Genomic DNA, 17202 nt, shown 5'->3' with positions numbered 1-17202 from the left:
ATCTAAGACACCATTGTAAAGCAGTAATTTACTTACTCCAGTAAAGTTGTTAAATTTTTTAAAAAAATAGAATGATGCTTCCTGGCCTATGCCATTTTGATGTAAAAGTTGTTGATTAATAAGTTTCAATTACTTGATTAAGCATTTGGTTTCAAACTTTGCTTTTAGTGCTCAGGGGCTATCTCCAGGCAACTTTTCAGTTCATTATAAGTTCAAAAGTCTGCCTGGTTGTACCTTCTTATGCTACAATAAATACATTTTTGTCTTGTCTCATCATCTTTGGTGTGTAACTTTTTGTAACAGAGTTTTGAAATCATATTTTATGGCAGTGAAGCTGCTAGGGGAAATTCATGGATTTAACAATCCTATCTAACATCTCCTGTCATGTGGGACTGTCCCCAGGACAGGACAGATCAGTGAATGTGAGCTGTTTCAGTTTGGCTCAACTGTCAGGCTAAAGAATTTTGCATTACATGGATGGATGGTGAGATCAACTGAGTTTAGAACCATTCAATTTATTCTGTGGCAGCAGCAAAAGAGAACGCAATAGCGACCAGAACTGAATTTGAGTTAAGTTCTGATGAAGTAGCCATGCTGAGATCATAAATTGTTATTACTCAATTCATTATTTAAGGAGCTTTCAGCATTTATGCTTGTGAGCTGTCTTTTGTGTCTGCCTCCACTGTAGATTTTGGCCACATTGAAGTGGTGGTTATAGCTTCATGTAGAGGCCAGTTGATAGTATATGCAGCTTCCCGGTTTCCTAGTATATTCATTTTTCCTCTCCTGCAAGGTCAATGAATAAGATCAGGAAAGGTCTGGAATTCACTTTTAAGTGCTCTGCTAGACTTCTTTCAATTCTGACAGTCTGCTGACACAGAAGTTGGGATATACACAAGAATAAACTGATTGAAAGAAAATATAAATAAGTCTATGCACCACCAAAATACTTGCAGAAGAACTCAAATTTTCTACAAATTATCTGAAAATACATAGGTTTATGTGTACATAAACAGAGCTTTAAACTTGTTGTATAGTCAGGAAAAGCTATGAAAAGAACTGGCAACTCCTTTTAACGAAAAGAATTTCTTACAGCGGAAAATGGAGTTTATCATTCCAGAGGACAATAAATTGTGATAAATTATAGTTAGGTTAACTTGACATTCTACAAAGAATCTTGTTTAAGGTAAAATGCATGAATTTAAAATTATACTAATACAAAAGAACAAAACTTTTATTTTACAGAATTAGATCGTATTTGAAGAATATGTTGCATGGATATGTGAAATTTATTTTAACTGTTGGCATTTTTGTCATATAATACTAGATTACTTCTATAAATTTTTATAATAATCCCATACTGTCTAAAATGTCACATTAAGCCTCTAAAATATCAGTGTCATATAAGCAATAGATATATAATGAATATTTTCATTGATGATGGAAATATGCCTTCCAAACAGGAATTTCCATTTCTTTTATGTGCAGATTTAGTGAACACACCTTATATATCAATAAGATTTCCCTATTTAATTTAATTAATTAAGGGCTCCCTTTTATTTTATAAAATGAGAATAATTGCCTCTAATTATCATTTTCAATGATATTAGTCTCCTAAAAATGCTTAACTTATTGAAATCCTATCAGTCTTCACAAAGTATATATAAATAAGCAGAAAACATTATCATCTCCATTTTATAAATAAAAACTGTAGCTAAGCATGAGAAAGTATTTATAATGAACTTTTTCAAGGCTTTTAGCCTACTCACAGTTCTTAGATTTTAAATAACCCAGATTTTAGAATTTGAAGGATCCTTAAAAAGTACCTCTTCTGAATGCCTCATTTTATGCGTTAAGACACAAACTGGGCGAGATGAAATACCTTGCTCAGTGTCATAGAGCTAGTATAATACGAGACAAGATATTTCTTATGCTTCACAAATATGACTGTAATTTCTATTTTCAAGAATATTGTTAGTTATCATTTTCCAACTGAACTTTAAAAAGAGTATAGCACCTTACATTCTTTTGCAAGTCTATTCTATTATAGATTACCAAATGTGGTGGTGATCTTGCGTATCCTGGTTGTACCCACAAAGATTTCTGGATTGCTTGCATTGCTGAAGCATGTAATAATATTTGAGATATAAAATATATAACCCATGTCACTTTGTTGAATTTGAAGAAGACAAATAAGGATGTAAGGTTTCCCTTTGAGATAATTTATGAAATTTTATATTGCATAAATGTATATTTTCATGTTTTTCCTGAATATTTTATAAAGCACCATCAACAACCTTCCATTATACCTTCTTCAACATATAGGATATATAAGGGGAAGATAGTATACCTTTTTTGCACATAAACCAAAAAAACAATGATGCCTTAAAAGAACTTAAGCCCTTATTCCCTATCTAGTAACACTCAATCTAGGGTATCACATCATCTCTATTATGTTGATATGAATCGAAACAATAGATCTTCTGTCAAATGTACTAATATACCAAACCTAAAGCATTGCATTACTTCAAAAGGAAGCAGATATTAGAACTAAGACTGCAGCACCTATATGACTCATTTAATCAGTGACTCCATGATGTCTTTATAAGAAGTAATATCTTGGTCCCCAAAACAATACCAACAATAGGTAGAAAAATTTTAGGAAAAAACATTTAAATACTTCAAAATATCATCCTGAAAATACTTAAGAATTGTTTTATTATGTAAAAAAATAGATATTTTTTATTACTAAGGATATTCCAATCACAAATATTTTCTTGCACACACCATATTCATAGAGGCATCTCTATATTTTGTACAGTTATTTATCCAAATATCAAAGACTTTCTCATATGCACACTCACCTGATCAGAAAAGAAGTCACTGTGCTCTTCCAGGTATTTACTGAAAGGGTTGGGTTCATAGACTTCCTCCTCTTTTCTCAGTAATATTTTTGATTTTACAGGTACAGGGCGAATTACTCCAGGCTTCGTCTTCATGAATATCAAATTTTTAAAAAATAAAGGAAAAAATACTATTAAAATGAATACATAGGTATATTAAGTTATTCATATATTCTCACAGCAATTTTTTATTTTAAAATGATTTTATAAATACATAAAAACAGCTAGAAATCAAATGATTTTTAACTAATGTAACTAGTTTTAGTTACCTGTTACAGCACAATCAACTCATTAAGATCTACTATTGTGACGTTCAAAATGCAAAAACATCTTCTTTTATCTAGTCAAACATGTTCCTATATCCTTGCCAGTGTATTCAGTCAATAAATATTTCATTTGACAAATATTTATTGAGAGCATCCTCGGTGCCAGACAGCGTACTCATTTGGGGCATGATAGGATAGACGAATCTAGTACAATCCAGCAAGCCCAAAACAACTTTCTTTTTCTGGAAACCCTAAAATCCCAGAAGTCATGTTCAGACTGTGTATGATGAAACCAAGGGTGGCTTTCTGACACAAGGGACTGGGGGCTGGGTAGCAAACAGATGTTCTCTTCCATGAATATGGAACACTGCTTTAAACTGCTCTGCAGCCATGCTGGGAGACTGAAATTATAATACGTGGATTTGGGAGCTATGGGAAAGACTTAATCTGCCATAAAAGCAGATCTGATGAGATCAAGAAAAATACAGCAAAGTGTATGGAAAGAGACACACTTGAGGGCTCTCCAGAATTGAATTCCAAAACATTCCTGGGACCCAGCTGAATTTCTTCTCTGAGGCTTCCTAAGATTTTCCTTTTCTTTTACACAAAATTCCCTTTTTTTTTTCCAATTCAGTTTGACTTCTATAACTTGCAATCAAAAGAGTTTGAGTGAATAGACCAGTCATTTCAGATTCGTGGATTTGTACCCAATGTCAGTCTGACAAGAGAGAGAGAGAGAGAAGAATCTAGTTTGGGGCAATTTCAAAATGATGTTTCACAAACACCAAAATCTCGTTACACTGTAAAATGTCACAAAATGATTGATAAGTTTACAAAAAAAATCCCAAACAAGAATTCAGTAAAAAGTTGTGATGCTTTTTCTCTTTGAGCATTTTGCTGTAATCATTCTTCTCAAGCCCATTTCCTTTCAGAAAATAGTAAATTAGCTCTCCTCAGTCTGTGCTGATGCTCTCGAATTAAGCCTTAAGGGAGGACATCTATCTCTCTGCCCTATAAGCCACCCGTTATGTTTTGAGTCTTGAATAAATGCCACTCTGCAATATTTTTTTCAACCCATATTTTCCCAGCTGGCTTTCATATCTATGCCAACTGGGGGAATAAAGATTGAGAAAAAAATCTCTATCTTCCCCAGGCAGGGAAATATCTCCCACTTAAGAAACTCTGATTTCTCTCCAGGGGAAAAGATGAGCAAGTAACAACGAGTTATGCATGACGTCACACAGTTGAGTATACATATGAGAGTAATATCCTCCAATGAACTCAGCACGAGAGCAAAGCTCAAGCAGGTGCTGATTTCTACAGCCACCTGTCATAGGGAGACGCCTGATACCTGGGTCATGATCCGAAACTGTCCAGATTTCCTGTCTCTCTTTTCCACGTGACTTCCTGTTTCATTTCTCCTTCCTGCTGCTCCTACTCTTGTACCTTCTCTCCTGCTCCTTTGGGAAGCAGGCAATCAGTACAACTCCGGTACTCAGGGCTTACCGGGTTCTAAAACCAACACGGAAGTTTAGACACTAAACTTGGTGGCACCAGCCAAAAGATGAAAGCAGAGGGAAGAAATCTGACCAGAAGCACTTGATATGCTGTGAGAATCCCCCTGCCAGAGAAACTTGATGCCCTGGTTCCTGCATTGCTAGCAGGTGGATGTTCTGGGTCATCCTGGCCTGGAAACTTCCACTCAGATCATCTCTCTCGGGATCATCATCCTCCAGGGTGAATCCAGAAAAGACAGTCCTCTGGTTGGCTGGATATCAAGTAGTTTTAATATCAGAATCAGTTACTGACCCTTCATGCTTATTTCTCTGCCAGGTTTGATGCTTTTTTGGTTATGAATTTCCTGGATTTGATAGTTGTCTGGCAATTGAACAAGGATTCTTTCCCTATTTCCTCTATTTCCACCTGCTCTTTTCTTGGACTCTGTGTTCCTAGGCTTTGGTCTACCTGAAATCTCTGAATTTTCCTCATTCTAGTTTGCTTATTTGGTCTCAATACAGTTGCCCCAATTCTTCCATTTTATTCATTACCTCTTTCCTTAGTCCTGTTTTTATTCCTGCACCATAACTTGCTGTCACTTACCAGCCAGCATTTCATGGACAGGGAAGCCAACTCCAGGCAAAGGAATACTAAACATAGTTTGCCTTTGACATTGTTCACACTTCCTGCCCTATAACCTTTTTTTTTTTTTTTTTTTTTTGCGGTATGCGGGTCTCTCACTGTTGTGGTCTCTCCCGCTGCGGAGCACAGGCTCCGGACGCACAGGCCCAGCAGCCATGGCTCACAGGCCCAGCCGCTCTGCGACATATGGGATCTTCCCGGACTGGGGCACGAACCCGTGTCCCCTGCATCAGCAGGCGGACTCTCAACCACTGCGCCACCAGGGAAGCCCTGCCCTATAACCTTTAACCATACCCTTCACACCTAACTGTGTGTCGGCCTTTGGTCAAATTGAAACTCAAACCTTGTTGGCCCAATTCTGAGCCTCATGTACTCTCCATAAACCATGGTACACTGATCAATCCTGTATATGGCAGCCTCTGCACCTTGCTCATACCATTGCACATGCTTTGAAACCAGCCTCAAAACACTTGAGGATTCATTGCAGATAATGACATCATCATTATCCCATAGACCCAGATTCCGTATCTTACAGGCACTACATTCAATATTTTAAATTGATTATCTCATCAATTCCTTATCAACAACCCTGTGAGAGACTTAGAATCAGTCACATGCCAAAGCCATACAGTTAATATGTGAACAAGTCGAGGTTTAATCCAGGTCTAGTCTGATCATAAACCCAGGGTTTTAATTACTCTGATGTCTACTCCAGAGATAGAGACAGGGAGAGAAACAGCATAGAGAGAAACTTAACATGATTTTTAAACACCCACCTCTCTATAACGTCCTCTGGGCAATCACTAACAAAGTCCTAGTATTTTTGTTTTTGATTCCTTCTAAATCCATTGCTTCTGTTTTATTTCCACTGCCAATTGCCACATTCATGACTTAGGCCATGGTTAACTTATTACATGTCATTTTACTGTTCTTTTCACTAGTCTTAGTAAATCCAGTTTTTCTTACCTTAAGCAGGGCACAAACACTACATTTAGCCTCCTAAAGGATTCTGTAGTTTGCACAGCCAGACAGCAAAATTTATACTGATATTTCTCTGGACTTGGTATAAAATCCAGTCCCAAGAAGCAGCATGATATTGGTGGGGGGAAAGTATAAGGACATAGATTTTGATTTTTCCAATAGTGTTAATAGACTGTATGACCTTGGAAAAAAGCCATTCGACCTGTCTGGACCATCAACTAAAGGATCCTAATCCTCCTGCATGATTAGGTCCTTTAATAATGAATAATGGCACATTTGATTATTTACATTCCTGCCTCCTCAAGAACCACACCACACAAAGTTATTGCATAAGGCTTAGAACAGACTGTCCTTTATCAATTCCTAATCTATGCTGCCTCCTTGCTCATAGTCATCTGGTATCTTCAGACTCTAAGTAGACTGGTTCGCTAATTCTGGCAAACCTAATTTGCTAAGTCTGCATCCAAACAAAAACAAAGGAAATTAGATTAACAAGTGAGAAGACTCTAAAAAGGTGAACTACTCTAAGACGATCATTGCCAGCAACATGACAACTAAACTCACCAGAGGAGGCCCTTCCTTCATTTTTTAGCTGCTAAAGAATCGAAAGATCCAGCTAGACTCGTGAGTGATACAAACAAATGTCATTCTTACAATGCCAGGGAAAGCAATACCATAATTTTCGTTCCAGCCTACGTGGAGAAATAAAAATAGGTAATGACTCCCATAGTCAGCAAAAGGAGCACAGAAAGAACAACAAGAAGGTTCTCCAAATAGTAAATTTCAATGTATTGTGATGAACCTCCTGAGAATTGATTTACACTGGATGTAAGACTTTTCCCCCCTCTTTTGGAGCTATATTTTGAGAAAAAAAAAAGGTTAATCTTTCATTCTTGAATGAAGAATGAATGAATGAATTCATTCATTTCCCCCACCTTTCTAAAGGTGGGGGAAAAATATTTCCCCCACCTTTAGAAAAAAAGCATTATCATTGCAGAAAAGGGTAGGCAGATGTTTTATTTTTAACTGGAACCAGAATACTGTGATTCTGATAACAGAATACTGTGATTCTGCTATTGTAAGTTTTAAAATCTGAGAACCTCATTAGAGCCAGGAGTACATATGGGCTTTTATTGGATGGGGAGTCTGCCTGTTTATATTCTTCTTGACACAATTCCAAGAGTGCTAGATCCCAACAATCATGGACAACTCTGCTCTCCATTTGCTTTGATGAGAAGAGTAGTTCGCACAATACTGATAAAGTCTTTTTTTAAAAACTGAAGTATAGTTGATTTACAATGTTGTGTTAATTTCAGGTGTAAAGCAAAGTGATTCAGTTATACATTTATATGTATATGTTGCTATACATATATATGTATACATATATGTATTCGTGTATATATATATACATGTATGTATGCATGCATTCTTGACATATACGTATGTATGACATATACGTATGTATTCTTGACATTTTTGAAGTGCCTTAAAGACAAAGCAACCATTGTCTTGGAGCTCTGAAGCATTCCTCTATCAGACCATCTCTCAGATGCTCTCTGCAGGCATTTTGCCAAGTGAGACCTATTCTATGTCAGTAACTGTAGTGTCTACCCAGATGAATAAGACATAACACTTGTACTCAGAGGGCTCACAATTCAGGTGAGTTAAGCACAGAACAATCACTGAGTAAATCAAGCCATGTCACAGGACTCCAGTCAAAGCACTGAAATTCCTCATCTTCTCACTTAGAGTAAAAACCCAAACCCTTACAATGCCTGCAGGATGATGCCTACAAGGCTCCATATGACCTAATCTTTCACTCTCCAACCAGCTTCTCCCTTTCCAATCTTGTCTCCTGCTACTGCCCCTCTCTCTCCCTCACTCTCCACTCTGGCACACACTGTGTTCCCTACTCTGGGAGTTTGAATTTGCTCTTTGTATTGTCTGGAACTCTCTTCTCCCTTTCCAGGACTCTCTCTTTCAATTTTTCAAGTCTCTGCTCAAATGCCACCTTATTAGCAGACAGGTTTTCCCTAATGACCCATGTAAAATATCAATCCCCACCTCCTCTTACTCACCCTATTTTTTTTCCATAGTACTTAACACAATCTGAACTCAGTTTATGTTTATTTTCTTCCTTCCTCCACTAGAATGTATTTAAGATCTGTGAGACCAGAGATCATTGTTTTGTTCACTGTTATCTCTCCAAAACCTAGAACTGTGCTGGGAACCTAATAGATGCTAAATAGACATTTGAAGGATGAATAAACTAATTGACAGGCAGAAGTTCAATATGCTGGCTATGATCCAGTATGGGTCTCCCCTTATTTTTCCTGGACTGACTTTTTGATTACAGTATAACCAGGAAGAAGGAACTTCGCCAGATAGAAGATCTACGTGCCTTTCACCCCTAGGGGACCAGAAGAATGAATGTGAGTTGGTGAGCTCCACCCTCAGAGATAAGAAAGAGTAGAAAGCTGAAGTTATCATCTCCAATGATACAGGAAGTCAAGACCAGGGACCAGAGGCCACATCTTTAAGGACTTTGCAAGATTTTAACTCTATTTTTAAAAAATCATTTCTTTTTCCCCCTATTTGATTGCAGTGATAAGCGTTAGGTCTTAACATGGAAGAAAATGACATAATCTTCTTTGGAGAATTCAAGAGTGGGTGGAACTTGGGCGATCACATCTAACTCTATTATTAGTCTTAAGGGAGAAAAAGTCCAAGAGATACAGTATGTGGAGTCCCGGGGCCTGGGGGCAGGTTTTAATGGCCTGTAGGGCACTGATCCCACTATTCATTTGTGTTTATAATTCATCAAGTATACACTTATCCTTGAATATTGCTACTCGGGCACTGTGAAAATAGATATTGTTTCTGTCCTTTGGAACTTATAATCATAATTCTATGACAACAAGTTGGTACTGCCTCTGGCTGGAGACCAAAGTTGAAAATTAACTGTCAACACTGACCTAGAGAATCCATTATATGGATAATGCCTTCTTAGAACCACGTCTTTCATAAATTAACTCCAACTAGTGGACTAGTGTTTTTAATTGCCTTTGACTGAAGTAGTAAGCTCTGGAGTCATGTGATGAGAAAAGAAAAGAAATAAAGAATAGGATCCCAGTTTTCAAGGGTTTATTTCTATCTTTTTGAAGAAATAAGATGTGTAAAAAAAAAAAGCAAGAAAGTAATAAAACACATCATATAGAAAATTCTGTGAGTCTGACTAATTTGATGGATCCAAGGAGTTTGTGAAAGTACCATCACTGCTTCTTTTAGCCATTTGCTTCTGTCTTGTCTATATTCTCCAGTGTTATTTTTTTTTTCTTTAGAATTTCTGTGGCAACAAGCTCAGAGAAACTCAAAAACATTCTCCTAGTCAAGACTGTTGACAAAAGCAATATTTTCTAAATTATTTAGCTGATTCACTCACAATTAATAAAAATTTATTAACTCAAATTCTTTTTTTTAATAAAAATATTATATGCTTGAAGCAAATACTTAAGCTTTTTTTTTTTTCCCCTCAAAGAAACATTTCAAAACACTATAGTACAGAGTAAAGTTTCCAAGATTAGGGAGGAGGGGGCAGACAGTTTTTAATACCACCCATTAGGTGTGAGACTGTTGACACATGGTAGATATCTAGACTTCAGGATTTTTTCCATCAGAATAATGGAAATAACAATCAATGCCATACTAACTCACAACATGATTGTGTGAATCTAAGGAGATCATATGCGTGACAGAAATTTGTAAAGAAAAAATATAAAAGGAACTTGAAAGGAAAAAAAAAACCTTTCCTTTTTCCTGTTTTTGCACTTTGTATTATATAATACAGAGTATTGATACCAAATGATCTAGACTACCCAGGAAAATACTTATCTGATGAACTTTTTCCAAAAATATATTTTATAATTACTATGATAGCTGTATTAAAATAAACGTATGCAGGATTTCAATAATTATAAACCACAGCTCACAACTCCAAAAATATTTTTTGGAACGTACACAACACAGATTGGCCAGTTTAAAATATTTCAACAGTTAAAAGAAAATAGCATGACTCAGACCTGAAGAGGCATACATGATAAATGCTGTAGCACTTGAGCTTGTAGTGTCAAGGAAAATTAGTCAAGGACAAACCACCTTCAAGCTTGAAGAAGACATTAGTTCTATGCAAAAGCTTTCAGGGCTGCATTTTCTGAACAACAGAGACCTCAAGGGCCCTTAGAAAGATCAGTCATGCACCACTAAAACAGGACACATCAGTTGGCTTTCAGAACTGGGAACAAAGTATCTGCAAGGTTAAGCGCCTCTTCTGTACAGTGTTCCAGTAAGCTCCATTTTGCTTTTACCTATATATAACCATGTGGTTTATTTTTTAAATCTATCGTTTTGTACTCTCTAAATTCAGTATTCCATCTTGGGCAACAATGAGCATTTTGTAATGGCATGAAATTTCAAAAGCAAAAGCCAAATGTCTCCTAAACCAGGTTCCCTTACCTATTGCCAAGGAAGACCAGTGTTTACCCATTTTATAAAGCCTAACCTGTTTTCCTACCCAGAGAAAAGAGACCCCACCAGCCTCTGTTAATATTATGATGAGTCAGCTCAGCAATTAGGAAAGCTTTGTGAAGGTTCAGCCTAGATCCGGGATCTTCCTTTCCTTTTGTTCCCTTTCTGATGCCAGGGGATGCACTATCCACAGGTGTGAAGCCTCAGGACCCTAACTGATCCTACTCAGCCCCTTCTCTTCAGAAAATGATCACATGTGCCGGTGGAAGTCACACTTCCGCAGAGGCCCTATTTCCCAACTCCTTCATCAGCCTTTTTTATTCCCCTTGAATTATTTAAAATCAATAATGATTCCTTTTGAAAGTCACGCGGAACAAAGATGACCACGAACACTGTGATCTTAGTTGATCTACTCAAACTCTGTGACCCTCTGTTTCTTTATCTGTAAAAAATGGCCACTCGTTAAATCTCAGAGATAATATTTCAGAGACTTTATATGCAATAATAACATCCCCCACCCCATATGTACAGGGCTACATTGGCAACTTTACATTTTATGATATGTGAGCCTTACAAAAACGCTTTCAGGTTGACAGGGTAGTTGTCCCAACCTCCATTTTTTCTAGATGTGTATTTAAAACATCCTCATCTCTAAGTCCTTCCCAGTTTTGATGTACTGCATTACTGTTTAATAGAAGAAGAGAAACTGAGGCACAAAATGGTGAACTAGTTTCATAAGGACCCCCAAAACACTTCTCTCTGAGCCTAACGCTACATAATTTGGTTTTCAGAGTAAACGGTGGAAATATTTTAAGAGTAATGGGCAAGGTCATATTTCTTTTTTTCCTTCCAGTGTTGAATGGGTACAGTTGCAATGTAAACAAGCAAATAGCTAAGCCACATTAAAAAGAAAAAGTATGAAAACATGATATATTCTTAAAAAGCCAAAGCTCAAAAGCAAAATGGTTTCTGTGTTAAGCTTGTGCTATCATAGCAATTCAACATTTATTTTCACTTCAATTTATTACATTTCTCCCCTAAAATAGGAATCAAATAATTTTAATTGCTTACTTTATGCAAAACATACAATATTTACTTACATAATTTAACTATAATCTATCATGTGTTCCCCAAAATCTTGTATTTATATGCTATACACATGTACACACACATATAAACAGAAAGCAATATGTATATGTGTGTGTGTGCTATCAGAATTATCTGTCATATGGCATCTATATGTATAGTATATGTTATAAGCACACACACATACTGTGTGTGTATATATACATATTTGTTTTTCAAAGGCATTCTTATTTACTGAAATTACTCAGAACTTAACCCTGAAGAGAGTTCATGATGGCAAATATTGGAAATCCATTCATAAAAATATAATTCATTCATAAATTACAATGCTTAAGAGTGAAAATATTACAAATCCTTAAAAAAGCAAATCCATATAGCATCCCTTGCATGCAATTACTTCTACTCTATTCTATATTCACAGAATGTAAATACAGGGTTAATATCATGAAGTAGAAGTCAGTGATTGAATTGAACAATTACATCCATCCAAGAGATGTTCTTTTTGTGTGTGATAGCCTGCTTGATAATAATCCCTTCACAAACCTACCTAGATCTCAAGTGAATTTTGGGATTAAAACTTAATTTAAAACTTGGTTAAGAAATTCCTTGAACTCTCTAGAGAAAATGTCTAAAGTAAATGCAAAAATAATATCATCAAAGTCAGTCAAAGCAACACTTCGTATTTTTCTCAGAACACAAACATCAAATTCATAGAATTATTTGGCCAAAAAAGTTCACTTATTACATTTACAATGGGTCATTTATACTATGTCTTAATTTATGAAATCATTATCTATATTTGCTTCTTTGAAATAGTTTCTTAAAATATTGTCAAGAACTGATATTTATCTATCTATCTATCTATATATATATGTATATGTCAGTCTGATATATATTCACACACATTCAACATCTAAAATCTGTTGTATCTATGTTGAGTATACAAAATATTTCTTAATTTTCACACATTACTCTCAAGAAACAAGTACATATATCATTATTTTAAATATTAAAATAGTTGTAACAATAGTTCCATACTAAAGTGGGAAACTGTTCAACTTCACAATGTTATTGTGCCTCTTATGTCCATGGCAACTCCTTTGCTCCCCTGAACTAGTAACCATGGACTCACTGCCTTAGAGAGGCTTGGACAGAGTGTAATCATTGTTCATTTAGAAGATTGAAGCCCAGTCTCCCAGATTCTTGACTTCTCCACTATCAGCCCAGTAGTTAGCGTTAGAGCAAGAAGTAAAAGATGGGTCTCCTGGCCCCGTTCCAGCATTCTTTCAACTATCCTATACTGCTGCCCACTATTCTAAATCAACTGACACTAAAATAACACTTCACACACACATACATGCACACACACACAAACACACCCCATATACACACTGCATGTATAAACACCAACATGCCTAAGCCATTTGCTTCAATCATGCTATTTTAAGAGTCAAACTACACTTTTTATGATTCCCCAGCACTACAAATAAAAATATCATTGTCATTTTGGCATGATAATGACAAGATGACTTGTTGGCTATGGATGTAGGGCACAGAAATAATTGCTTAAAATAGGGGGAAAAATCAGTATTAAACTGATTTTGTCTTCTTAATGTCTTACAGTGCTTTACTAGATATTTTCATTCGATTTTACTGAAGGTGTTTATAATTAATTATAAACAATAAAAATTAAAAGATAATAAAGAAAATATTTAATAATATCTAGGTAACATATCATGGTTCCAATTTGCTCATCACTGTAACAATAATACAAAACACTGTTAGAAAAAGTAATTTTCCCACTTTATCAAATTTTTATCTATAAATAACAGATTCTAGAGCCTACATCTGTGTTGTCCTACATAGTAGTCACCAGCCCCCTTGTTGGGCCCTTGAAATGTGGCTAGCCTGAATTGAAGTATGCTGTAAATGTAAAATACATAGCAGATTTCAAAGACTTTACCCCCCAAAAAAGAATGTAAAATAATCTCAATTTGATACTGATTATATATTGAAATGATAATATGTATATAAATAAAATATATTATTGAAATTAATGTGACCTATTTCTTTTTACTTTTTTAACGTGGCTCTTAGAAAATTTTAAATTACAAATGTGGCTTGTATTTGAGGTTCACACTATATTTCTACTGTTCGTCCCTGGTCTAGATCATCCACATGCTAATCTTCCTGTCTGAAATATCTCATTTCCTCAATTGCAGAACCTACTCTACATGATCAAAGGCTACATTGTCCTTGAATCCTCTTCTGATCTCTCCCATCCGCAAGTGAGTCCTTGTCTCTAACCTCCATCTGCATCTTCCTTCTGGCCTTGCCCATTCTATCCTAACACCACTACTAGGATGCAAGTTACTGGCAAATAAGTTCTATATATGTTTTTATGTATGTCTGTGACTTGCAAAACAACCACATGGAGCTTTAGTAAAGCATCGGTGAACTTTTACTAGACAAGTAAGCAAATAAACTTATATACAGTCAATTTGTTCTCAGTTCACATTTGTTTATATAAAGCTGTCTTAAAAGATCAGAATTTTCTAAAGTACCAGGTCTATGTCTAGTAAGAAGATACGTACCAGCTGACTCTCAGATACCGTAGAAGATGGTGAGGCGAGGTTTGCCTGCAAAATTATAAACATAGTGTTTATTTAGTGAAATTCATAATTTAGTAAGATAATATATCTATGTTTTCAAGTATTCTGAAGTTTTTTATTGCTAAAATAATACATGTCCCTTGTAGAATTTTGACAGGTATTAAGTAAAAGAAAAAATATCATTATGCCACCAAAAAATGATTTTTTTTACATTTTTTGTACATTGCCTTACAATATTTCTCTTACACATTTTTATTCAGCTCACATAATAGTAAATATGATGTTTTCTATGTTGCTTTTCCTTAACATCTTAACACAAGTACTAGCGTAAGACATAAAAAATTCTTCAAGGTGTTGTAATATGTCATGCTCTGTATACTCCATATTTTACTCAAACTTACCAACATTGTTAGCTACTTATATTTATGTACAGCAAAATGAAACAAATAACAGATTTTTTCATTAAATTACTCATATTAGAAAATAGTTTTCATGAAAAAAATTTTTAATTGCTTTAAATTAAAGAGGAGGCTAATATTGTTTCATCATCCTTGGTTCCTGAATTTCACTCCTTTCTTCTGGATTTAGTTTCCTTCTTGCTGAAGTAAATGCTCTGGTAGTTTTTTCAGAACTTCCTGTCTTGGGCTTTGTCTGAAAATGTTTTTATTTTGTTCTTATCCTGAATGAGAGTGTACTTGGACATAGAATTCTAAGGTAATAGTTATTATTTCCCAGCATTCTGAGGACTGCCCACTTGCTCTGACTTCTGTTACTGCTGCCAATGTAAACGTCATAACTTGGATCATCCGTCTTCACATTTGCTTAGTGTTTAAGGTTTTTCTCCATGACATTCTGTAATTCCACTATGATGTGTCTGGGCATGGACTTCTTTTTATGTATCCTTTTTGGGGGTTTGGTGTAGTCCTTCATTCTGAGAATACATATCTTTCTTCATTTCTGGAAAATTCTCCAGGAATTACTTCAAATATTGCCTCTCTCCCATTATATCTAATCTCTTCTTTGGAGCTTTGATTAAATATATGTTGGGTCTTCTGAATCCATTCTCCATCTCTATAAAATTCCCTGTCATATTTTTTATCTCTTTATGCTGCATTCCTGATCGTTTCCACATATAAGTCTGACGGCTGACACATTTTTCTTCAGCAGTATATTAATACATTTAACACGGCCATTGAATTTTATATTTTAATGACATTATTTTTAACTTCTAGAAGTTCAATTTGGTTCTTTATCAAATCTTCTTTATGGTATCTGTAATTCCTTTTAACTATTTCAACATTTTATTATATTTATAAATTCATTCCAGATTTTTCTATAATCTCTCTTGGCTAAATCCCTTGTTTCTTGTACCTGCTGACTCTCCTTCATGCCTCTGCCCCATGATGTTCTTTACTCATTTGATGGCTTTTTACTTTTGATTTTGAGCTCCTCTTCAGTCAGGGTAATTTCAGTGATGATTTCTGTAGGTATCTGAGAAACCCTGGGTTGGGAAACCATGCCTACAATACATTTCACATTTGCCCTAATGGGGTCCCAGGTATTTCACTGATTCTGGACCAGTTTCCGTTTTATTTCATCACCCTCATATTCCTGAACTTACAGGGTGGCAGGTCCCCACATCTTCAACTTTCACAGGTTTAGGACCCATTTTCTCATGGATGACTATATTACCACCCAAGAGTGTAAATTAAAGATGGTGGGAGGATTTATGTCTATTTCTATCACATGCTTCATGGCCATGTGGCCTTCTAGGCTCCTGGATGCACACAAAGGATTCATCCACAGCTCTGACTCATTATATAGTGAAAGTTAAACTCTAAGCTCCTGGCTACTGTCACCTGGGTTCTGACATACCTGTGTTCCCCCAGAGCTTAAGCTTCTTCTTAACTTTCCCACCTGGGACTCCCTCTTCATTTCTGACACTCACAGTTACTCTTTCTTTCTTTTAGATTGGGTTACATATATATGTTTTAATAGTTATGTTTTCTCAAGCTTTGCTGCCCTTGAATGGGAGACCAGGCTTCCACATCAGGGAAGTGGTCAACATACAGATGCACAATCATAAATATACTTGGCTGACACATGATAAAGTTGTGTTCCTACACTATCTCTATTCCTTTTGAAATTGCAGATATTTTCGGGGTTATGACAGATGTGTCAATATTGCTTTTACTCTCTGAGAAGTGAATGATAACTGAAAGCTGAGTGGTTCCTATGGTATTGCCAAGTACATAAGAGTGTGAGTCACCAAACATAACGACCAGGCGCCTGCTGTCCTTCTCATACTGTGTCCAACATGGTTTGTTTTTGATTTTTTGACTAATGACATTCTTCACCAGGATGGTCACTGCTCACTGCCATCCCTGCTTGCTCTACAGCAGCAGTATGTCCTGGCTAATTTCTCCCCACCTCTAATTGCTGTGGACCAGGTTACCATGCGCTGAGGTTCATGGTTATTCTGTGCTGCAGAAAATTACCCTGCAGAATGCCTATCCCAGTGATTTTTCAATTCACCTAGGGTTTCATTTTTAACCTCATAATGTAATATGAGTAATAACGATTTCTTCTAATGTCTTAGGATCTTTTCCTTTTGGTTAATTCATTATTGCAGTAATGAGAGAATTCTCTATGAATTCCCTAAGTTAAATGACTTCTATGAAATATGCTGAA

General features: G+C 35.8%; 1 protein-coding gene across 1 annotated transcript in view; it reads right to left on the bottom strand.

The window, feature by feature from the left end:
- MLIP (muscular LMNA interacting protein) overlaps nucleotides 1-17202 on the bottom strand; it is a 151842-nt gene that overhangs the window by 69927 nt on the left and 64713 nt on the right. The window contains exons 10-11 of the mRNA XM_060021348.1: nucleotides 14494-14538; nucleotides 2865-2993 (exon numbers count right to left, since the gene is read on the bottom strand). Of these exons, the coding sequence (XP_059877331.1) occupies nucleotides 2865-2993; nucleotides 14494-14538 (174 nt within the window). The remainder of the gene's footprint in view (nucleotides 1-2864; nucleotides 2994-14493; nucleotides 14539-17202) is intronic.

Source organism: Delphinus delphis, chromosome 10, assembly GCF_949987515.2.
Source record: "Delphinus delphis chromosome 10, mDelDel1.2, whole genome shotgun sequence".
NCBI classification, from domain to species: Eukaryota; Metazoa; Chordata; class Mammalia; order Artiodactyla; family Delphinidae; genus Delphinus; species Delphinus delphis.
This window is presented reverse-complemented; position numbering and strand designations above follow the sequence as displayed.